This window comes from Sorex fumeus, unplaced genomic scaffold (genome assembly GCF_029834395.1).
Source record: "Sorex fumeus unplaced genomic scaffold, SorFum_2.1 ptg000047l, whole genome shotgun sequence".
NCBI lineage: Eukaryota > Metazoa > Chordata > Mammalia > Eulipotyphla > Soricidae > Sorex > Sorex fumeus.
The window spans coordinates 55,636,818-55,660,735 of NW_026606104.1; the positions used below are offsets into that span (position 1 = coordinate 55,636,818).

Consider the following 23,918-nt stretch of genomic DNA (forward strand, 5'->3'; position numbering starts at 1 on the left):
AAAATTAATGTCCCCTTCCACCCCCACCCCAGAAATCTACTCATAAACAGTGTCTCCCGCATGTACCCGGGGCCCCTAGGAGCAGCGCTGCAGTGTGAGCTTGGGACAAGCCCAGTCAAGGCCGCTTTATGGAGGCTCGGGTGGAGTCGGAAGTGGGTGGCCAGAGGTGTGGGAAGGGAAAGCCGTGGGCTCGTGTGAGAGTGTGTCACCCTCGCAGCGCCTTGCCAAGTGCCCCACTCCCATCCCTCGCTGCTGTCCTGTAGGAGAAAGGGAAGTGACACCCATCCCGAACCTCCAAGATGTCCTTTAAGGCACAAGGGGACAGACTGACCCCTACAGCTCCGGGCCTGGCTCTGCCGCAGGTTACCGGGTAGGGCACCCAGGACCCCCGACTGAGCTGTTCCACCGAGAACCCCAAGACTAATGCGCCTCCAAGGAAACTAGTTCCTGGCCTTGTGGCCACCCAGAGCTGAGTCCCCGACCTGCTCAGATGAACCTTTTGGGGAAGGGGACCATCTTGGATCCCTCAGGCCCAGGATGGGGGGGATGGTGGGGTTGAGTTCTCACCCAGTCTTTCTGGAAGGTTCCTGGAGGATCACGCCAGAATAAGACTTGAGGGGCTGGAGAGATAGCACAGTGGGTAGGGCGTTTGCCTTGCGGCCAACTCGGGTTCGATTCCCAGCATCCCATATGGTCCCCCGAGCACCACCAGGAGTAATTCCTGAGTGCAGAGCCAGGAGGAACCCCTGAGCATCGCCAGGTGTGACCCAAAAAGCAAAAAAAAAAGAAAAAAAATAAGACGAGCTGTGAACTGGGAATGGAGCCTCGCGGGGGCTGCCTGAGTTCCCTAGGGTCGGGGAGCGGCCCCCAGGGTTTTATTGGGAGGCCTGGGTGGGGGAGGGTGTCTCCAGCGGGTGCTCACATGACACAGCAGGTGCAAGAGCGGGGCTGGCGGCGCTGCAGCTGCTGCCGGAGCTGCTCCTTCTCTGCTGTCAGCGCCTGCACCTGCTCCTCCAGCTTGCTCAGCTCGGCCATCCACTTCTAAGGGCACAGGGTGGGCGGGCTCTGGCCCGGGATGCTGGGCAGCTGCTCCCCAGCCCACCCCTACCAGGAGGAGTCGTGCCCCCGGACTCGAGGGCAGCGCCCAGACCCTGGGATGGCGGAGCGTGTCCAGCCCCCCTGGGTGCCCAGCAGCTCAGAAGGCCTTTGCCATCCCCACCCATCCGCCGGTCTCAGCTCCTAGCCATTCCTCTAATCTCTGGAAGGTTTGTCCCAGGGATCCAACTCGGGGCCTTGTGCATGCAGGCCAGGTGCTGTGTCACTGCCTCCCGGAGGCCCTCTTCTTCGGCTTCCCGGCGGCTTCCTGCCACCACCTGCCATTTCCCTCTTGCAAAGCGGGGGGGCAGCAGACAGCCCTGGGACCACCCAGGGCTCCCCCAGCCACGGAGCAGAGACACGAGGGCGGGGGGGGGGTGTGTGGAGGGGCCTCCCTCTTCCCCCACGGGTCCCACCCACCCACCTGCCGGCACCACTCCTGGATGGCGTGCACGGACAGCGGGCCCTGGATGCTCCCGTCCCGCCGCAGGAACACCTCCCCCTGGTCCGTCTCGTAGAGCCGGGGTTCCACGGGGGCCTTGGGGGCGCGCACGCTCAGGCGGATCACCTGGGGGAAGCCACAGCGGCGCTGGTCGTGCCGTCCGGACCTGGCCGTGGTGGCCGGCCGCGGTGGCGCCAGGACTTGCTCCCAGGGGTGCCTGCCTCCTAGAAGCAGCCCTCCTCCGCCCCCGCCCCCCCCCCACCGCCCACCTTGAGAGGGGCGTGCGTGGAGGCGCTGACCACGGGGATGAAGGCGAGCGTGTAGGCATCGGGGAAGACCTGCGGCCGGAAGCCCTGCAGGACGGAGTCCACCAGCAGGCGCACGCGGTCCTCGTCGCGCCGGCTGCAGCGCGTGCCCAGCACCACGCCCGTGTCCTCCACGCCCACGAACAGGCTGCCGCCCTCGCTGTTGAGGAAGGCGCACACGTAGCGCCGCACGTGGTGCTTGAAGGTCAGGGTCAGGTACTCGCCGCCGCCGCGCTTGAACTCCACGTTGCGCGTCTCGCTGCCCAGGCAGGCGCCCTGGAAGAGCCGCTCCTGGCCCAGGATCTCCTGGTACCCCAGGGCGCTGTCGGAGCGCGCGGTGCTCGGCAGACCCTGGAGGCTGCCCCAGCGTGGGGTCGTGGGCGGGCTGGGTGAGGTGGACGGCCAGTCCCGCGGGGGGCTGGGGCCCGGGCTGGGGCCTGGGCTAGGGCCCGGGCTAGTGCCGGGGCTGGGGCCACTGTCCTCCTGCTGGTGAGGGGTGGAGAGGAGGTTATAAGGAGGGCGCTGGGGCAATAGCACAGCAGGTAGGGCATTTGAACTTAGCCTGCGGCCCACCCGGGTTCGATTCCCAGCATCTCATAGGGTCCCTCGAGCGCTGCCAGGAGTAATTCCTGAGTGCATGCGCCAGGAGTAACCCCTGAGCATCGCCAGCTGTGACCCCTCGCCCGCAAATAAAAAAGAAAAAAAAATAAGGGTGGGTTATAAGGACCCAGCAAGAGTGGTACGCCCGGACCCCTGCCTTCTCACGTGTCCTCCGGGCAGGAGCTCTGATTCTTTTTTCTTTCTGGCTTTCTGGGTCTCACCCGGTGATGCTCAGGGGTTACTCCCGGCCCTGCTCTCAGGAATTACTCATGGCGTTGCTCGGGGGACCATATGAGATGCAGGTGTTTGAACCTGGTTGACCACGTGCAAGGCAAACCCCCTATCTGCTGTGCTATGCCTGTTCTGGCCCCAGGAGCTCTGATTCTGCCCCCGATCCTGGGCCAGGTACCCTTCTCCTCCTTTGCCCTGGACTTCCCCCTTATGGGGCTCCGGGCAGATCTGCGCTGGGTGTGAAGGGCTCTCTTTCCAGGGCTGAGAGCTGGGGGTCCCCAGGGGGCCACGTGCATCCCACCTGGGGTGCAGATGGGCCTCTGAGACCCAGGTCTACTTGTTCTAGGGGACAGAGCAGCAGCCTGGAGCCCTGCTACAAGCCTTGGAACTGAGAGGGGCTCCCGGACACCCCTCCTTCTTGCTGGCCTCGCTGATGCCTGGTGTCTACTGGAGGGGGATCAGGGCTTCCTGGGTGTCCTTTGGTGGGTTCTGCCCTGAGCAGGCTGTGTCCCTCACTGGGCTTCCCACCCCCGCCCTCTACAGGTCATGCGGTTACTCCTCAAACTCGCCTCCCCATGTGCCCCTGGTCCCTGGGCTGTCACCCCACAGCCCCGCACTCACCTCTCTGTGGCCGGGGGGCCCCCGGCCTTCCCCCACTACCAGCTCCTTCCCGCGGGCCACGAGCTCCTGCAGGACCTGGTGCTCCTCCATGGCCATGTGCAGGCGCGAGGGCAGTGAGGCCAGCGTGGCCTTGTGCGCGGGCACCCGCACCAGCGCGTAGGCCTTGCGCGGCCGCCGTACCACCTCGATGTGCTCACGTGCCACTGGCAGCTCCAGCCGCTCCAGCGTGTCCCGCAGCAGGCAGGTGAGCACGGGCACCGAGAACTGGGGGTTCAGGTGGCCCACGTAGAGCAGCTGGGTGCCAGGCGCCTCCTGGGGCCTGGCCGTGGCGTCGGGGAGGGGCTGTGCGGCGGGGGTCTCCATAAGGCCTTCCTCGCCTGTAGATTTCTTCTCAGGGGACTCCAGGGTCCTCCAGGCCTGTGGCTCCTCCCAGCTCTCACCAGGGACACCGGAAGCACCAAGGCTCCTGGGGGTGTCACACAGTGGCAGGGACTGGGCAGGGATGGAGAGGGGAGGGGGCGGAGGGATGGCAGGAAAGGGCCTGCCACCCACCTGTGGCCTGGGACAGGAGAGGGGGGTTGGGTCAGAGGCTGAGTGCTGGGGACCGCCCCCGCATCCCACACAAGGCACCCTGGGGGTCTCTGCTGCCTCTCCTGGCCTACAGGTCTTGTTTACCTCCTAAAGCCTGGGGAATCCTGGGTGCTCTGGGACTTCCTGGCCACGGAGACCCCTGCTCCCCGGACTATGCCCTACTGGCCTCCTGGGAGACACCCTACTCAGAGCCCCGGGCGTCAGGGTCCACCGCCATCTCCTGATGCCTGGTCTGTGGGCAGGGCACCCTGTGGATCTCTGGAGCAGGGCTGGACCCCGGGGTTGAGGTGGACCAGCCTGGACTCCGGGGAGATGAGAATTCTATCACTGGACCACCAGTGCCTCCTTGGTTTGGAGTCCTTTGGAAGCAAGGCCCTTCCGGGACATGGGAATGGCCTTTGATCTCAAGTCTGAACATCTCTGCTTGGTCGCGAGAGCAGAAAGGGGTGGGAGGTACGAGGCCCAGAGCTGGGACCCCTGGGACATCCCTTCTGCACTTTGCACATGTGTCAGCCCCACACTCACCCCTGCGCACAGCTGTGGGTCAGCGTGGGGGGCGCCTTGGGGCTGCATCTTTTCAGATCAGATCCTTCAGGGCACACGGGAGAGGAGGAGAGGGAAGGCCTGGTGCCCTGGTGGTTCCTGGGGGAGCAGGGGCGGGCGCCATCTCTGAGCTCCCACAGCCCCCGCCCCTGGCCGATGAGGGAACTGGGAGTCAACAAGCAGGCGCCAGGCAGGAAGCGGGCGGGGCCTGACAGCCGCTTCTGTGAGCTCACGAGGGGCCACAATGCCTGCTGGTGGGTGTCAGGCCTAGTGCTGGGAGCCCCCTGCTCCGCCCCAGCACACAGACCCCTCACCCCACTGCTTTGCTGCGGGCCCCCCTCTGGGACATGCCTCCTCCCACCCACGCCTGCAGCTTCGGTCACCTGTCCTGGGCACCACTGGACACTGCTGTGCCCAGCTCCCTGCGGGCGGGACCAGCACACACAACTGCTCTGGGGGTCCCCCTGCACTGGTCCCCACACCGTACTAGACACAGCTGCTGGCCAGCAGAGTTAACGATTAGGTCAAGCTGCGCCATGGCCGCGATGCAGGGTGAGGTGGGTATTCGAGGCACAGAGGAGACCCCCCACTTCATTGCTGCAGAAATCTCCGTTTGGGGGGGCATGGATGCGTTGCTGAATGATGTGGGTATTCAGGGCACAGAGGAAACCCCCAATTTATTGCTGCAGAAATCTCCGTTTGGGGGGGTCCGGGGGGGAGTGAGTGACGGGCTTCCTCACTCAGCAGCTCTGAGGTGGCACTTTGCCATGCAGCTGCAGTGCAGGGCTGGGGGGACCCCCCAGGCAGCATGTGTTAGACCGGGGTCACCGCTGGACCAGATTCTGCTGGGAAGGAGCGGCTTTTCTGAAAGCCCACAGAGCTGGTTCCTTTTTGCCCTCAGGGGCTGAGGTCAAAGCTGGGGGTGGGGGGGTGGGGAACAGACTACGGTGAGGGGCCCCGGAGCCCCTTCTGCGGGCCCTGCCTCCTGCTCACTGCTGTGGTATCCACAGCTCACAGCTCCTGACCCCATGGCTTGAGACTCTCCAGGTCTCCCTTCTCTTTGCCTCCTGATGCTCCGGACCCTTCTGGGTCCTCCCGTGGGACGTTTGTGACTGTATGTGACAGACCAAACTTGGCACTGGGAAATCAGCTCTTGAGTTTCAGCTTCAGCATGTGAAACTGAAGAGGAGCACCAGAAGCAGGAGGGCTGGTCTGTTCCTGCCCCAGGGCCTGGAAGGTGATGCTCACTGCCCAGCACAGTCAGCTGTGACCCACCTCAGGGGCCACTGGGATCCTTGGGAGTAGGAAGGATCAGGAAAGTGACCTTGGAGCTGGGGATATGGTCACAGCCTGTGTCCATTAACCATAATCACTCTGGCCCGCCCAGGTCTGCCCATCACTGCCCGCTGGGTCCTGCCTGGCGTGCAGTGGGTACCAGGAACCCACTGTCTGCTCATGGGTGCCCGTCCTAACTGGCCCAAGAGGTGCAGGCAACAGTTCTGGTGCTGCAGGCCAGGCTCACACGCAGAGACGGGTCTGTTCGGCCTCAAAAGTTCTGATGCCAGCTGGCCACTGACCACTTCGCCAAGGCCCCGGAGAAGAGTAAGTGTAAAGGGGTGGTGGATGTGTGAACCAGTTCCTGCTGAGGGCTCCCAAGTGTCCTCTTGGGCCTTGCAAAACCAGACCCAGAACCCCAAGGAGGGAACCAGTCACAAGAGCCTCGGCACGAAGCCCTTGCTGGGTGCAGAACCAGACCACTTCCTGGCACGACGGGGCTGCTCTTTGCCCCCGTGGGTGTGTGCGTTGCGAGGAACAGGTGAGATAATTCCTACCAGCACAGACTACGTGCTGCCGCTGCAGGGAGTGTCCATGTCCCTGTGAGGGCAGCTGCTTCTCTGCTGTGACCCATCAGGAACACTCCCCCACAGGTGACAGCCCACCCCTCACTCCCGTGATCACTGAGGTGGGTGGGGATGGTGCCGGCCACCCTAGCCTGCATCTCTCCTCACTCCCAAAGAGAAACTAAGAGGGGCCCTCTGCGGGGAACTGTGGACTCCATCACTGTCCTGCTGGCACTCAGGGCAGGGAGTGACAACCCCGCCCTCCTCCACCGCCTGTCCTAGGGCACTGGGCAGGCAGTGCTCACCTTCTCACTCATCCTGAGGGGCTGCAGGAGGCAGAGCTTCAGGGGAGGGCCGTGTCCATGCCTGGGGAAGCACACTGACCTGCTGTTGGGGGCAGTGATTGCATGAAAGAGACCCTGGCATCCGTGTTGTCTTTTATTTAGAAACAGATCGACATAAAATAAGTCCCGACAGCAGCAGGGGTGGCTCCGAGGTCGACGTGCTTACATAGGAAGCGTGTGGAGAGTGGATGTGGCCCACCAGACTCCGCTGGGAGACCCTCCCCTCCACACCGCTGGGCAGGGAGGGGCTGGGGCAGCGGGAGCGCCCCCTTGAGGAAGGAAGGGAAAGGGCGCCCACATCCAGGCCTCCCAACTCTGATGGGGGCGAGGGGGTGGGGTGGTATCCAGGCTTCATGGGGGGTCAGGGCCGCCCCAGAGAGAAGGTGCTGCGGGAGTGGCCGTGAAAAGGACCGTGTCTCTGCGGGGCAGCCGCTCCTGAGAGCCAGTGTCCGGGAGGTGAGGAGCAGCAGCCCGGAGGGGCTTGCCCCAGTGCCAGAAACAATAAATTAGCAATAAGAAAAGATCTTCTTTTTTTCCTCTTTTTTTTTCTTTTTAAAAAAGGGAGAGGTTCGCACCATGAGTCAGAAGTGTGGGGAGCGCTGGAGTGGGGGTCATTCCAGCCCCGGCAGCAGGGACTGGGCTCCCGGGCCAATGCAGGGCTGGCTTCGTTTTGGGTCAGCCCTGCCTGTCCGCTGTTACTGGGCAGCTGTTCGGACTCGTGGAGAGCGGCCAGCCAGGCTGGAGGAATAAATACAGGGGAGCCAGCGCCACGGTGGGGCTGGGGTGGGGGGACAGGCAGCGCCAGCCCCGGGCCTGCTGCCCCTCCGTCCTTCATGGAAGGACACCCTCCTGGCTGGCTCCCTGGGCGGAGGGGGGAGGACGCCCCCCATCCTGCGGGGCCCGCACGGGGCAGGCCGGGCCGCCCGCTCAGAACTTGCCCTGCTTCAGTCGGTCGATGTGGTAGGAGAGCTTGAGCGCCGGCCCCAGCTTCAGCCCCATGTACTTCATCATGACGTCACTGCGCAGCAGGAGCAGGGCCTTGCCGTCGATCTCCTGCGGGCGGCGGGAGGAGGCACGGTCATGGGCGGCCAGGCTAACCCCACTGAGGCCTCCCCCCACCTGCAGTCCTCCAGGCGGTGCCAGCTCCTCCCTCCCGGGCGCCTCTGCTGTCCTTCCCAACGGTGAGGTCCCGCTCAAGCCCGTCTCCTCCTCCAGGAAGCCTCCGTGGATAACATGCCTGTGACTGTCACGGGCGTGCTCCCCGTTGTGCCAGGGCCCACCGGCCACCAAGCTGGTACTGACCCAGCCATTGTGGCAACTTGGGGCCTGATCACAGAGCACCCTCTCTTGGCCACCTGGTGGGGGCAGACGGGGATGACCAAAGGAAGGGGACAGACAGATCTGCTTCACAGAGCCAAATGGCTGAAGAGCACGGCTCAGCAGGGGCTCTGGGAAGAGGCTGTACTCCATGCAGGCTGCAGGGGGAGTCAGTGCCTGGAGCCGGAAGGGCAGCAGCGAGGTCAGCGCCCAGGAAGGAGCAGAGTGAGGAGGAGGCTAATAAGGGGGGAGGCCTGGGGCCTCCCTAATGTGGGCCCAGGCCCTGTGGCTTGTAGGTCAGGGTGGGTAGTTGGGAGAGTGAGCCTCCCTCGGGGAGGAGGTGCACCCTCCCTGGCCTGGCCCTGAGTGCCCAGGCCTCTTTAGGGAGTGACTCAGAGCCCCCCACCGCAGGGCACATTATGGTGCTGTCAGAGCCAAGATGCAGCTTCACCGGGAGACCCAGAGCAAACGCAGAAGCCCATGCGCTGTGGGGGGTTCTGGCCCACAGCTGCAGGAGCAAGACGCCCACCAAGGCTGGACAGGGCAGGCGGGGGCAGCACCTACATGTTTGCGGAAGAGGTCAGCATGGGGGCCGAGCTGAGGGTCCGCGTCCCGGACAAACTGCATCACGTCCTCGACAGTCCACGAGGAAGGGTCCCGGCTATTCAGTCGAGAGGTGTCCCGGCTTTCCAGATATCGCTCTGACCCTGTGGGAGAGGAGGGGCTGAGGTGAGGGGCTCACAAGGGTTCAGGGTCAGGGGTGGGGGAAAGGCAGCTTTTACCTTGGTCTGGAGACTAATTTTTGTTGTTTTCGGGTCATACCCGGTGATGATCAGGGGTTACTCCTGGCTCTGCACTAAGGAATCACTCCTGGAGGGCTCGGGGGACCATATGGGATGTTGAGGATCAAACCCAGGCTGGCCGCTTGCAAGGCAAACACCCTACCCACTGAACTATCTCTCTGGGTCTGGGGACCATTTTTTTTATAAAAAGTAATATGGGGGGCTGGAGCGATAGCACAGCGGGTAGGGCGTTTGCCTTGCACGTGGCCGACCTGGGTTCGATTCCCAGCATCCCATATGGTCCCCTAAGTACTGCCAGGAGTAATTCCTGAGTGCAAAGTCAGGAGTAACCCCTGCGCATCACCGGGTATGACCCAAAAAGCAAAAAAAAAAAAAAAATACGGATTTGTTATTTTTAAGATTTTTTAATTGATTTACTGGGATACAGCCTTTCATGATTTACTTGATAAAGCTGTTCATGATTACGTTTGAGTCGTACAGTGTTCCAACATTCATCCCTCCACCAGTGTACGAGTTTCCCTCCCATCAACCCCTGCCTCCAGCCTGCCTCCATGGCAGGTATGTACCCCCCCCCCCCCCTTTCTCTCTCTCTCTTCCTTTCCCTTCTTCTCTTCCTCCCTGTCTTTGGGCATGTGTTTCGCAATACAGATACTGAAAGGTTGTCAGGTATATATATCCCTTCACCTACTTTCAACACTCAGTACTTGTCCACCGTGATCATTTTCCAGCTATTATTGTCATACTGGTCCCTTCTTTATCTTCCCTAGCCTCTACCTCACACAGACTTGTGGCTGATTACTGGGGACCACTTTTTTTTTTGCTTTTTGGGTCACACCCGGCGATGCACAGGGGTTACTCCTGGCTCTGCACTCAGGAGTTACTCCTGGCAGTGCTCAGGGGACCTTATGGAATGCTGGGAGTTGAACCCGGGTCGGCCGTGTGCAAGATAAATGCCCTACCCACTGTGCTATCTCTCCAGCCCCAGGGGACCACTTTTAAAGAGACTTTGGTAGTCTGGCAAGATTAGAGCCAGATCCTTGGGGCCGAGGGAGAAAAACCGTGATGAATATTAACTCTCCTAAGGCCTGAAGACCAGGGACCTTCACTACAGCCAAACGTGGGACATAGAAAACAGCTCTGCCTTGGCTGCCAGAAATCTCAAGTTAACTCAGTGCTTCCCCATGAAACCCTGACAAGATTTTAATCTAAACCTGGCTCTGAGCGCTCACTTCCTTGTGAGCTTTGGAACATCTGTGTTTTGGCATTCTGATCCGCTCTGCCGGGGACGTGTGTTTCCCTCCCTCTGATTCCTCCTCTTCTCGCATCGATCAGCTAAGGAAGTGCTGGCAGCTTTAGGAATGTTACTTGTCTAATCCCGGAATTCGCCGTCCCACCAAGCATTTCATGTGTCTCCGGCTCTCACTTCTGCATCCCCTTACTTCAGTAACCTCTGAACTCGGGGATCACTCCTGGCAGGCCTGGGGGTGGGGTGTGTGTGTGTGGGTGCGTCATATGCTGGGGAGCAGACCCGGGTCAATTAAGGGCAAGGCAAGTGTTCTACCTATACCTAGTCTCCCTGTTAAATGAAGTAACAGCATCACCCTAGTCTCCCTGCGGGCTCTGTGCCCAGCCTTGCGGGGTACGTGAAGTGAACCCTGAGACCCATGCCAGGCCAGGAGAGCGGAGGGGGGGGCTGCTTAAACGATCTCCGCTGGTGACCCCATCCACCCAAGAAACTTGATGCCACCCCAGGAATATAGGCATAGAAGTACTCAAACAAACCAAATATTTACTGATGATAAATCATGAATTTCTTTTCGCACATTCCACATTCACTTAAGTGACCCCGTATGGGTTCATGGCCCACAGTTTACAGAGTCCTGGTGTGGAAGGTCCCGCAAACAGCAGTTCCTTCCTGACTTCCACTTCCTGTCACTCCCTGGCCCCACCCCCGTTCCTCCCCGTGCCCCAGACGTGCCACTTTCTTGATGCTTCTAGCACAGACTGTACTTTCATCCTCCAACTTGCCATTTCCTGTCTGTAATTTTCTTTCTTTTCTTTTCTAATGTTGACTCCTTACAGAAGCCTTTTCTGACCTCCACGAGACAGTCTTCGATTCCCTACGCCATCCCTTCTCATCTAGTTACCCACCCCACACCCCCGGCACAGACCACTACTTAAAATAATTTCAGCTACCGAGAGTATCTCGCCCGCACGACAAAGCCTGGCAAGCTCCCCGTGGCGTACTCCAGATGCCAAAAACAGTAACAACAAGTCTCACAATTTGTTGTGAGACATTACTGGTGCCCGCTTGAGCAAATTGATGCACAATGGGAAGACAGTACTACAGTGCAGTGCTACATTTGTGTTTATTTATTATCTTCTCTGGGCTGAAGTGATAGCACAGCAGGTAGGGCGTTTGCCTTGCACGCGGCCGACCCAGGTTCGATTCCTCCATCCCTCTTGGAGAGCCCGGCAAGCTACAGAGAGCATCCCGCCCATACGGCAAAGCCTGGCAGGCTACCCATGACGTATTTGATATGCCAAAAACAGTAATAAGTCTCACAATGGAGACATTACTGGTGCCTGCTCGAGCAAATGAACGGGAGGACAGTGTTCCCTTCCCTATTTCCTGGTATGTCCCTGTAACACTGTGATCATAAAAAAAAAGTTTGGTCTTCACTCCTGTTTCTAGCACAAAGCTCACAAAATCCTTGGAATTTTCTAAGTAGAGAGAAATGGAAATGTCTTTTTTTGGGTATATTTGGGGGCCACATCTGGTGGTACCTGGGGGCTACTGAAGGGCCCTGGCAGCCCAGGGCTCACGCTGGCTCTCCTGCCTTTCTATTTTTTGGATGTTTTTGGCCAACCCAGTGGTGCTCAGGGGTTACTCCTGGCTCTGTGCTCAGGCATCACTCTCCTGGTGGGCTCAGGGGACCATATGGGATCCTAGAGATTGAACCCGGGTTGGCCACGTGCAAGGCAAACACCCTACCTGCTGTACGATCTCCAGCCCCCATCTTTCCTACCTTAAAAGTGTTTTTTTTTTAACTTAACGAAGCATTCAGTCATGCCTGAGTGTGTGGCTAAAGTGGATTTTGTAGAGCTCCTAATGGTGGAGAGCCAGCCTTACGATTTTTTAAAAAATTAAAAAAAAATTTTTTTTATTAGTGAAACGCCATGAGGTACAGTTATAGACTTATAAATTTTTGTGCTTGGGTTTCAGTTATACAATGATCAAGTACCCATCCCTCCACCAGCGCCCATCCTCCACCACCACGGGTCCCAGCATCCCTCCCACCCCCCATCCAAAATTTACATACAAGTGGTACTACATGGAAAGTATCATGTTAAGCGAAATGAGTCGGAAAGAGCGGGATAGACACAGAAAGATGGCATTCATCTGGGGAACATAAAACAACAAAACAGGAGACTAACACCCAGGAATGGCTGAGATTCGTACCAGGAGTTTTGCTCCATGACTCGGAGGCCTTAGGATTTTCAATTCCACTCCCAGCTTGTCTTTTCACGCCTTGGCATTGTTCACTGCGCCGAGGCCACTTTTCAGCGCTGCAGGCCTTATGACTGAGTCACCGTGTTTCACAACTCACACATCCCAGGGCTGGGCCCATGGAGGGAGCGTTCTCCTGTGTCCCCAAGGGTGTTTTCAGATCATCCTCCTATGAAAGCTCCTATTCTGCAGAGGTCACATCCAACGGACCTTCTGCTATTCCTGTTCACTGACCTCTGGATCTCCAGGCTTTGACCCTTTGGTAAACAAAGGCCATTGGGCACCCGGCTTGCTTCCTTCTGTTCTATCCCAATCCCTGCCAATTCTACAGAGGTAAGTCATCTGCTTTCTCTCACATTCAACTTCAAACACCAGTCCCAAAGCCTCTCTCTGATTCCTTCCCCCTCCTGGCATGATACCACTTGAGGATTTTCAACATTCTACTTTCTGGCTGTAACTGCCCATCTTCCCAACTCTTGTGTTCTGTCTACTGCAACCACTAGAATCACCAAGAAGCAGCATAATCAAGCTTCAACTGTCCCTCTCCTTCCGTCTCAGCTTTTCTCTCTTCCCTCCTCCGCCCAGACCCGAGGCTTCTAATCTCTCAAGCTCTACCGATTCCTCTATGTCACCCCCCCTGCTCCCTGCTTCATCTGGCCCTACTGCAATCACCCTCCAGCCATCCTTTCTCAACACACATCTTGGTGCCAAAGCAGGAAATCACAGTTCCTGCAAACTGGCAGTCTCCACGTCTAGCTGGGCCCAGTGCTTCCTTTCCCGGTGAGCCTCTTCCCGTTTCCTTAGAACAGTCTTTCAGGACTCCTGGGCTCTTCCTTCCCTAGACCCTCTCATTCGTGCACGGCCATGGTCAGTCTTCCCTGAGTCTGAGAGAACACGGAGTCCCTCCTGCTTCACACAGATTCACCTGTCTGCTTTGGACTGCTCATCTCACCCCTGCCCTGCCCTTGAATTCTTCCTCTCTCCTTTCCTCTTGGTTTCTTTCTCTTGAACACCAAAGTCCTCGGACTGAGAGGCTTGCGCGGTGCTGACTTGGGACCCTCTTTTGAAGGGCGACTGTCCTTCTGTCTCACATCCAGCCCCTGTGCCCACTGCAGTCTGCTCTCACTTGCCAAGGCCACCAGTTACCTGCCAACCGCAGGTCCTGGCAGATGCTGCACTGTCATTACGCTATCCTCTTGCTGCACTGTGCTCTCTGAAAATGCTCCTGGGGGTGACAACATCACCCTCTTCTATCCACTCTCATTTCTTTGTCCACCCTCAAGTCTCCCGAAGATGACTCTTCTGTCATCTGTTCTTCCCACTGGTCACACACTCTCAGGAAGTGGATGTCATTCACCATAGAGTTTCGCCTACCATCTCTTTGCTGATGATTCCCCAATATGTGCCTTTAGCTTAGTTCTCGCCCCTGACACCCAGAGCAGCACCATCACCGCCAGGGCCTCTGAGTATTTTAGGACTTCCCTCCCCTCCTGTTTTGTTTAAGTTTGGTTCCATCTGGGGTAATGACATTAGCAACTCATCCAGCCTCCCCGAGACCCCGGGGGCCATTCCATACTCTTGTCTTGCATCCTTGAACATGACTAAATTTACCTTATGTACAGTTTCAAATCTATTGCTCTACAAACCTCTTACCAGATCTGACCTATTCTAACAACTTACTCTGGCTCTGTCCTTCAAATCCATCCTCAATACATTAGTCATAGGCCTACCAACAATAAATCCTATTTAGATCCTGCCATGAATGAAAAGTCTTCCCCCCCCCCCCCCCCCCGCCAAAGTCTTTTTGGGTCACACCCAGCAATACCCTGGCTCTGCACTCAGGAATTACTCCTGGTGGTGCTTGGGGGACCATGTGGGAAGCCAGGGATCAAATCCAGGTTGGCCACGTCCAAGACAAATGCACTCCTTCCTGGACTATTGCTCTGGCCCCATGAAAAGTCTTTAGTGGCTTCTCACGGCCTTGAAGATCAACACCAAACACTTTCCTCCAGCATTTAGAATCCTCTTCTACAGGGCTGGGGCAGTAGCACAGGGTTGGGGCACAGGCTTTGCACGTGCCACACTGAGTTCTGTCTCTGGCACTGCATGGTTCCCTCAGCACTGCTCAGCCTACACAATGCTGCACTGCTGGGCCCTAGCATCATTCTGTCCAGAGAAGGTGGCCAAGAATTACTAAGAGTGGCCCCTTGGCTCTGGAAGTCTCCCTCCAAATAAAAACATTCTCTACTATATATTCCTGTAATTTCCAGGCTTTTCTCTTTGAAATCCCATACTATATATTTTACTTATTTTGGGGCCACACTTAGAAGTACTCGGAGGTTACTTGTGGACCTGCACTCAGGAATGGCTCCTGGTGGTGCTTAGGGGACCAGATGGGATGCCCGGGACCAACCTGGGTCAGCCGCGTGCAAGATAAGTGTCCTACCCACTGTGCTATCTCTCAAGCCTCAGTAGTTCTACACTGAGTATCAGCAAAACCAAACCACATGCAGTTATTCCTCTACTTGTGCTAAATTGTCTTCTTAGAAAACTCTTCTAAGATGGGTGTGATCCCATCAACGGCCAAGACCCAGAGACTATAAAACTCAGCTCCCAGAAGAGAACAGCGCAGAATCTTCTGCCCCGGCGCCTGACTGTCCTCGCTGGGGCCCCCTGGAGGGGGGTGGGTTGAGTTTCTCTCCCCGCCCCAAGCAGAGCCCTGGCAGCCGAAGACCTCCAGAACCAGCCACAATCATGCTGAGACCAATCTCCACAAGCATGAAGGTACTGGCAGAGGAACAAAGGCATGCGGGTCCCGGGGCTGAGATCTCCAAGCCTGCTCAAATCGGTGCTGAGCATCCTCCACCCAGATCCTCTATCTTCCAGTAGGCAGGGGTCACACCCACCAACTGCCCCCGGTGCCAGGTAATCCCATCAACGGCCAAGAACCAGAGACTATAAAACCCAGCTCCTGGAAGACATCTTATTATCTCATTCTTGCTTTGGACAACCTGGCAGGCTACCGAATGTAACCTGCCCACACAGCAGAGTCTGGCAAACTCCCCGTGGCATACCCAATATGCCAAATACCAGTAACAATGATGGATCTCATTCTCCTAACCCTGAAAGAGCCTTGAATATAGCACTTTTTAAAATCTCAGGGCTAGGGCGAAGGAGATGTTACTGGTGCCTGCTCGAGGCAATCGACAAACAACAGAATGATCATGATCGTGAGAAAGCTCTTCTACACTCCTATCTCTGATACGGACATTCACACAATTACCCTCTGGAGTGGGGTGGGTAACCTTTTATTGTCTCTGCCAAGGGCCATTTGGATATGTGTGCCATCAGCAGCAGGCCACATAATACGGGTGGGAGGACTGTGGGCAGCACATATACAGACCCTCTGAATCCATGGTCCTTATTCGGCCTGCAGGTGGGACATGCCCCACCCTGGCTCTAAAGTGCCACAGTGTCCCTCTGAGTTTGAGTCAGGTGTGCCTTGTAGCTTGCTCAGACTGCCCAAACCAAATCTGTGAGTTCAAGATTGTGTCTCAGAGCGACAGTGCTTGAGTATGGGTCTCCCCTGCAGGCTGGGAGCTCCTTCAAGGAAAGGAGGGATGGATTTTTGCATCCTGATGGCAGTGGATGGTGTTCAGACCCTCGCTCCTAAGTTAATGGAGAGATCCCACCCTCTCTGTCCCTCTGGCTCTGGGACTGGGGTCTTGGCTTCCATTACTAAATGCCCAGAGCTTCTGTTATCTCCCAAGAGCCGAGGACCCCGGTCAAGAGCCAAAGACCCCGATCTAAACAGTAAGCAGTGGTTGACTGAGCTCATTCCTGAGGAAGGGACGGGGAATGAGTGCAGGGCTGGAGCTTACCCCTGGACAACCGGCGCACGGCTGAGGCAGAGCTCAGTGGGTGGCCACAGGCCGGAAGCAAAGGCCTGTATCCAGTGGTTCGAAGATTCTGGGAGGAGCTGACGAGGTTGGTGGGGTGCAATGTAGAGTCCATTGAGTCCGAGTGTGGCTCCAGGGACCGGGCCAGACTGTTTCCCAGGACAAAGGTTTCACCTGGAAAATAGGAAGGGCAGGATGAGAGCAGAGACTATCAGAGCAGGCCCAGCACTGGCGCAAAGGGCCTTGTCTGGGTGGTCCCAGAGGAGGCCCAAACAGGAGGCCGGTGTAGCTGCCCTCACGCTGGCTCTCACGGGTTGACTTCAGTCAAGTCCAGTCACCGTCTGGACTTTGGTCCCCTGAGAAACTTTTTTTTTTTCTTTGTGAAGTTTTAGTTTTATGGTTTGGCTTTCTGGGTCCACCCGGGGATGCTCAGGGGTTACTCCTGGCTCTGCACTCAGGAATTACTCCTGGTGGTGCTTGGAGGACCATATGAGACACCGGGGACAGAACTTCGGTCCCCTGCATGCAAGGCAAATATCCTATCTGCTGTACTATCACTCCAGCCCCTTCCCCCTGAGAGACTCTTCCTCCTAGAACTGATGGTCTGGTCTGAAGAGGAGAACCTCATTAAAACTTGGCTAGGAGTCACACCTACCATGCATCTGATGTGAGGAAGATCCCCAACCCCCCAGCACCACTGGGTGTGTCCTGGACCTCCAGGCACAAAGCCCAGGCTGCCTTGCACAGGACTGCCAGTCGTGTTGGCCAAGATTCGCCATGGGACCCCTGGACCTCCTGAACCCTGCTCTGAGCCCTGTCCCCTGAAATAAAAGAAAAATGGAGTTTTCTATGATCCAGGAGACTGCCTTGCAGGTAAGAGGCCAGGGCAGGGAGTTGGGATGCGAGGGAAGAGCGACCTTTGCTTGGATGAGGGTGCCTAGGAGATGACCCCCTGCAGTGTCAGTAGGACATCTTAGAGATGCTGTGTTAGGAGGCCTGGCTAGAGGGCTGGGTTCAAAGGGCCCATGCCATGTGTGCACCCTTGTTTCAGATTTGCTTCATTAAACAGAAAAATCCAAGGGAGCCGGGATGGCTGAGTGGGGTGAGCAGGGTGTGGCGCTCGGGAGGTGGGGTGGAATTCGGGTCTGCCACTCAGACATTTGGTTTCTGCCAGCAGACAGCCTCCCCGTCTAGAACGGGAGAAGCTGCTTTGATGATGGTCAGAGAACAGCAATAATGGTCTTTGTCAAGGGACTCTCATCCTGACAGTCCCATCCACACCAGGCAACGCCCCTAATCCTTTTCCACGGGATCACCTGCAGACACTCTCTCTGGATGGGCTCTACGGACACCTCAGCTCCTCTGCCCTGGCCGCGATATTCTCTGCCCCTGCAGAGGGGCCCAGCCACTGAGCTGTCACATTGTCCTTTATGGGTTTCCTCAGCTACTGGACAGAGCTGCTGCTCAGGATTCACTCAGGGACTCTGGTGATCGCTCTATTCTAGCACACTGGTCTGCAGTATGACTTCTGTGTTTAGAAGGTGAAGGGTTTTTTGTACTGCTGTAAAGAATCACGGAAACAGGCTTGATACCCAAGGGCTTAAAGTCAGACTGAGCACGAGACAGTGATTTACCCTTATCTCCCGGAGCTGAGAAAATTATAAATCCACATACTTAAGCTGCTTAAGGAACCCTGAGCACAAAAGGCAGAAAGGAAAAAAAAACCTATTAAGGCGCAGCATCATAAAACCCAGGATAATCAAAAAGCCCGCAAGAGCAGCCAGAGAACAAAGACTCAGGCATGAGACCAACGGGGAGGAGAGATAGCAGAGTCTCATTTTCTCTGAGTGTGAAGCCACGGTGATAGGTCAGGAAAGGCACCACAATGGCAAGGGCAGAGGGGAGTGGCCACCCTGGGCAAGGACTGGGTGCTGAAAGGAATGCAGGACCCTGTCGGTAAACCACAGTGCCTCAAAAGGTAAAAGGGAAATAGTGCCCACCAGAGAGGGAGGCCTGGGGGCTGGCGGGAAACTGGGGACACTGATGGAAGGCAGTGGCAGTGGGGAAGGGCTTCGTGTTTGAACACTGTATGTCTGAAACTTGAGTAACTTTGTAATTCACGGTGATTCAATAAAAGAATAAAAAGAAGAGTGGCAGCAGACCTTTGTGGCAAGCTAGAAGACAGCATGGTGGTATCTTTATTTTCATTTATTTTTAGGGGGCTGGAGCGATAGCACAGCGGGTAGGGCGTTTGCCTTACAAGCGGCCAACATGGCCGACCCGAGTTCGATTCCTCCGCCCCTCTCGGAGAGCCCGGCAAGCTACCGAGAGTATTCGATATGCCAGACACAGTAACAACAAAGTCTCCAATGGAGACGTTACTGGGCCCGCTCGAGCAAATCGACGATCAACGGGAGGGCCTTTACCTTACCTTACCTTTACCTATTTTTAGGGGGGGCTGGAGCAATAGCACAGTGGGTAGGGCGTTTGCCTTGCACGCGACCGACCCGACGACCCGAGTTTGATTCCTCTGCCCCTCTCGGAGAGCCCGGCAAGCTACCGATAGTATCTCGCAGCATGGCAAAACCTGGCAAGCTCCCTGTGATGTATTCGATATGCCAAACACAGTAACAACAAATCTCACAATGTTACTTGCCCTGCTGGAACAAATTGATGAACAATAAGGGGGACAGTGCTATTTTTAGGGGGTGCCAGAGATCAGATCAAGGGCAACAGCATTATTTTTAAAGTGCTAAATAACCACAAAAAAGTGGGAAAAAAAAGACAAAATGAATCATTCTAGAGATACATAGGGGCTGGAGCAATAGCACAGCAGGTAGGGCATTTGCTTTGCATGCAGCCAACCTGGGTTCGATTCCTCTGTCCCTCTTGGAGAGCCCAGAAAGCTACCGGGAGTATCCTGCCCACACGACAGAGACTGGCAAGATCCCTGTGGCGTATTCGATATGCCAAACAAGAAGCCTCACAATGGAGACATTACTGGTGCCCGCTTGGGCAAATCGAAGAACAATGGGAGGACAGTGCTACAGTACTACAGAGATATAAAAGCTGAAAGTACTCAATGCCAGTGGACTACAATGATAAGAAATGTTCAAAGGAATCCTTCAGGCAGAGAGAACATGATGATTAAAAAAAAAATCTCTGGCTTTATACCAGGGAATAAAAATTTCTCAGGAAGGGTCCCCTGAGCTGAAGAGTGATTCCTGAGCACAGAGCCAGGAGCAAGCCCTGAGCACAGATGGGTGTGGCCCCAAAGCCAAGCCAAAACAAAACCCCCAAGTAACTTATTTGAAGTATCATGAATTTGGGGACTCTGGCAGGAAAATGTCTTTATGACTAGCTCAGAAGACCTTGCTGGCAACTAGAAAGACAGGGATAAGGAGCTCATTGTCCAGGCAAATAGGATCCTCTAGCAGAGAGGAACCTGGACAATCCCCCAAGGGCCGACCCAGGGGTTAGTGCTGGATAGATTTTCAACTACCGCTAAAGTAATGCACTTTCCCCAGTATTATCAGGTTTGTAAGGAGTCAGAGGAACTCCCTCTCACTGCGCACAGTCCCAGGCCCTGCCTGTGCTGCATTCTGAAGGGACTTCGGGGTTGTGTCCTCCAAGAATCCTCCCTTGACCTCTTGTTTCACCTGACTCTGGGCAAGGCTGCCTCTGCTCCAACCTCTCTGCACGGATTTTACTCGCATCTCTCTCTCTCAGCTGGGGACTGTTCCCAAGCAGAGCCAGAGTCTGCTTCATCTCTGTCTCCCACAGTCCGACACCGGGTCTAGGACACTGAGACTGACAAATGCTGCCCGGCCCGAACGAAGACAAGTGACTTGGATTCCTCAAAATGCCAGTGTTATGCCATGGCAGACACGAGTTCTTTGCTTTTCGGAGATATCTACAGGAGGAGTTACAGGTCAAGTCTCACGTTCAGTTACTTTCCAGTGGTTCAGTAAATTAACAAAATACAAATATATAGGTGCGAGACGTACTATTTTATAATACACAGACTTAAAAAGGAAAGAAAGGAAGCACCGCAAACAAGTTAAGTGGTCAACGCAGGCAAAGAATGCCTGGGTGCTCGTTATATCATTTGTCCAAATTTTTGCAAGTTTGCAATTTTTTTTCAAACCAAAACACGGGATGCAAAAAGGTAGCCTCAGCGTCAGTAAGGAAGCACTTGATGGCGATATTCATTCTTGTTACATCATCTGCAGCGGGTGGGCAGTTGGGAGAGGACCTTAAGGGGGAGGCGAGTGTGCAGAGGGACAGGCTGGCGAGAAGGCAGAGGGCTGCATCCGCTCCTGCCTAACCGAGTGGGCCTGCAGACCTCCAACGGGCAGAGGGGCACCGTCCGGCAGAAGGGAGTCTAGGGGGTGATGCAGTGGGTAGAGCCAGCGAGAGCCCCTGTGGAGACCAAGCAGTAGGCAGCCAGGAAGACTCAGAGGTGGAGCCCGGGGTCAGCAGGCAGGCAGGAAAGGCGAGGGAAGGAGCACGGCAGAGTTGGAACCGCAGGCGGTGTTTTGGCTTGTCTGGGCATAGTTGAAATGCTCACTTCAAGGAAGTAAACAGACGGGATGAGAGCAGCCAAGCCGCCGCGCACCCGTTGTGAGACGTGGGTTAGAGAACGCGGGAGGTCAGCACTAAGTTGGCGGGCTCAGTTTGAAAATGAGGGCCGAGAGGATGGAACGCGGTAACGTGGGTTTTTGTCCTTTTCTTGGTGAGGCACAGAGCAGGGGAGGCTCAAGCTGGCTTCTTCTCACCCGGGAGAAGAGTCAAGGAACAATTCCCAGACACGGTTGTGCCCCAACCCCAAATGACCTCAGAGTGCAGGCCCAGGCCCTGCAGGTCCCACGGGTTCTACCAGCACGTTGCTTCTGGTTTTAATGATGATATTTCATTTGAGAACTGGGTCCTAAACAGTGCCAGCGGCTACAGACCTGCTCCCCGCAATCACGTCCCCATGTGGCCAGGTCCCAGGGGAGACCTAATTCGAGTACTCCGGTGCAGCTCAGTGTCCAGAAGGCCATTTGGGAACTTGTAAACGGGGCTGAGCATTTACTAAACCACCTCTGCCTCCAGCCAGCCTTCTCATGCCCAGCCCGGACTTCTAGTATAACAATCGAAACGCAAGAAATTTCCCCTTTGTTCTCTGAGATTCTGATGCTAAAAGAAAGCAACCTTGGGCCAGAGAGATGGCACAGGCATTAAGGTGCATGCAGGTGATCCTGGTTCCAATCCCTGGCAATGGCGTAAGGTCTTGAGCCCCAAACTGGCTCTGCTGCCCCGGTGACACCCTCATTCCCTGCCCCAAAGGAACAAAAAACCAACCCAACAAAATAACAACCCAACAAAACTGGAAGCAGCCTAAAGTAGATTAGGTTGAGAAGTTATCCCTGAACAAAAGAAATCAGGGGATGGGTCAGAGATACGCCTTCAGGGCCCATGCAGGCTAGACCATTCAAGGAGGAGTAGAGAGTCCCGTTTCTCCTTGCAAGCCACTGGAGAAACCCTTCTCTGGGGTGCAGGAGGGAGAAGCGGGCAGAGTGGGTGAGCAGTCACGTTCCCAACAACATTTTCTGGGAGTGGCACTTTAGTAGAAAGGATTCTGCTGGGACTCCGTGGAAAAGACAGGGGCTGAAGGGAAAGCACAATGAGCTGGGCTCAGGCACTGCAATGCAGGGGGCCTGGGAGCTTGAACCCCGAATGCCACTGGGAATGACCCCAGAGCACCACGCCAGGAGTATTCCCCAAGTAGAAACAAAAAGAAAACCAGCAAGGCAGTCTGGGGACGAGACTGACGCAGAAGGCTTGGAAGGGGGCGCCTTTTCGACTTAAGCTCCCTCCCGCCACTGACAGCACCACCTCTTTTCTCCCTTCTGGGTCGGACAAGGTCACGGGCTCGTGAGAGGGTTTCCTTCCTGCTCCTAGCCATGAACCTACCTCGCTACGTGTAGGGTTGAGTTTTCCTTCCCTCCCCGTTGTTCTGTGTCCCGGGCTCCAGGTCCCAGAGGCAGAGTTCCATTCACTCCTTAACCCCTCTCGGAAGTGCTTAGTCACTGATCTGGCCACGTGGCATCCGCTCTCCCCTTCGGGATCTCATACGTTCGCTCAGAAAGTTATTTTCCAGCTCAGTTAGAAACAGCAGGAACTTGAATTGACTTGCCAGACTGGCAGTGCTGGAGGAGTGAGGGCCACGTGCCAAAGGAAAGAGAGGATGGCCAATCACGGGGCGAGCGGATTTCCCAATCTGGAGACGGAACAAAATCTTCCTGCTGGCAGGGGAGAGTGCCTGGAGGCCTCTGCTGCCAGGTCCCTAGTGGGTGACGGGCCAGGGACTGCTTGGTGGCTCCCCGTGCGGCTTGGAGCTCAGGAGGGGATCGCGGATCACCTTTTTCTGGGTGTAAAAATCCCCGGAAAAGAAGGTGGGTCCTGGACAAAATCCTGAAAAGAGTCCAGATGAGGGGGGGCGGGGAGCGAAGGCGTTCTCAAGGGGGCAGAGGTGAGGGCCCACACACCCGCCTGCTGGGATGGCTGGTGTCAGGCTGGAGGGTCTGACGGTGGTCCTGGGCTCCCCGGCAGGCGCTGCTCACTAACCCTGGCCCCTTTGAACCCAGGCCCCATCCCAGCTCCTACCTGGTAGGTACCTGTCGTGACTATGGCTGTACTCGGCGGCGGACAGTGACAAGTGGGTCTGGCTAAAGGGCTGGTTGCCAAACAGATTCTCACTTCGGAGGTTGCGGCAGAGTTTCTCCAGAAAGCGGAGGACGTAGGTGATGCTGTTGACCGCCGGGAGGTTGAGGGTGTGCTGCTCCCGGTCAAACACGGCTGCGGAGTGAAGCAAACAGGGCTGAGCATGTCGGTGGGGCTGTGCGGTGCAGCGCTGGGCAGGAGGAATCCAGCCCACTGCCTGCCTCCCACTTACCTGCTTCCACAAAGGCGATCCATGCCCGCTTTCTTTCCTCCCTCCCCGCCGCCAGTTCCTCCCTCAGGGTTTGATTTTTTTTTTTTTTTTTTTGGTGCCTCCACCTAGGGCTTGCAATAGTGGGAGTGGCCAGGCTGGGTCTGTTTCATCCGGGATGCTGGAATGATTTTAATCAACTTGTGAAAACAACCGTGAACATAATTCTATCTCCTCCATCACTTGGCTCGGCCTCCTCCAGGAAATCTGTTCACTGAGGGCACCCATTCAATAGGATCAGAGAAGCCGGGCAGGAGAGGAGAACGCGGCCATTGTCAGCCCCGGCTTGGGTGTACAATTCAACCAGGGATGAGGGCACTAGGATTTCAGCCAGGTTGGGAATGATTCCACGCCGGGGTTGATTTCTGTTCCTATTTGCTTTAAACACGTCTCCATAATTCCTGAAAAGCAGAAGAGCTCTGGACTTGTCTCTGGGGGCAGCGAGGAAACAGGGAGGTCGCTGGCCCTCAGGAACCAGTTTGGGGGCAGAGAAAGAATCCTAGATGAAGGTCAGAGGCTTGCAGTTAAAAAAAGGTGGTGAAGAGTGTCAGGCCCTGTCATGCTGCAGAGAAACAAAGGGCATGGTGACCGGAGGCCTCAGGCCTCGGAAGGACAGAAAGGCTGAATTTCCAGTTCTCAGCACTCAACAACATTCTCTCCCAGCTGCTCCCCTCGGCAGGAGGTCAGTTGCTCTCAACTACTCAGCTCCAACACCACCCGCGCGCACTTCTCTGCTAGAACACAGTGCTGACAGTGAGCTGCGAGAGTTTCCTGCGGGCCAGCGCTATTTTCCTTTCCT

At 56.3% G+C, this 23,918-nt stretch overlaps 2 protein-coding genes across 2 annotated transcripts in view; both read right to left on the reverse strand.

The window, feature by feature from the left end:
- Positions 1 to 918: 918 nt before the first annotated feature.
- SLFNL1 (schlafen like 1) lies at positions 919 to 4,966 on the reverse strand. The gene is made up of 5 exons (XM_056123498.1): positions 4,911 to 4,966; positions 3,295 to 3,760; positions 1,807 to 2,328; positions 1,520 to 1,663; positions 919 to 1,041 (listed from the first exon to the last, which is right to left on the reverse strand). The coding sequence occupies exons 1-5, from the start codon at positions 4,964 to 4,966 to the stop codon at positions 919 to 921; spliced, it is 1,311 nt and encodes a 436-aa protein (XP_055979473.1).
- Positions 4,967 to 6,693: 1,727 nt separating this feature from the next.
- The window catches only part of SCMH1 (Scm polycomb group protein homolog 1), a 170,052-nt gene continuing 152,827 nt past the window's right edge, over positions 6,694 to 23,918 (reverse strand). The window contains exons 11-14 of the mRNA XM_056123374.1: positions 22,795 to 22,986; positions 16,126 to 16,317; positions 8,495 to 8,637; positions 6,694 to 7,666 (exon numbers count right to left, since the gene is read on the reverse strand). Coding sequence (XP_055979349.1) covers positions 7,541 to 7,666; positions 8,495 to 8,637; positions 16,126 to 16,317; positions 22,795 to 22,986 — 653 coding nt within the window. The 3' untranslated portion in view covers positions 6,694 to 7,540. The remainder of the gene's footprint in view (positions 7,667 to 8,494; positions 8,638 to 16,125; positions 16,318 to 22,794; positions 22,987 to 23,918) is intronic.

Excerpts from the sequence above, each read along its gene's own strand:
- SLFNL1 (XM_056123498.1), bottom strand. The coding sequence starts at position 4,966 with ATGGCGCAGCTTGACCTAATCGTTAACTCTGCTGGCCAGCAGCTGTGT. Across the intron at positions 1,664-1,806 it reads CCACGCACGCCCCTCTCAAG|GTGATCCGCCTGAGCGTGCG; the intron begins GTGGGCGGTGGG and ends GGCTTCCCCCAG. Across the intron at positions 1,042-1,519 it reads TCCAGGAGTGGTGCCGGCAG|AAGTGGATGGCCGAGCTGAG; the intron begins GTGGGTGGGTGG and ends CTGTGCCCTTAG.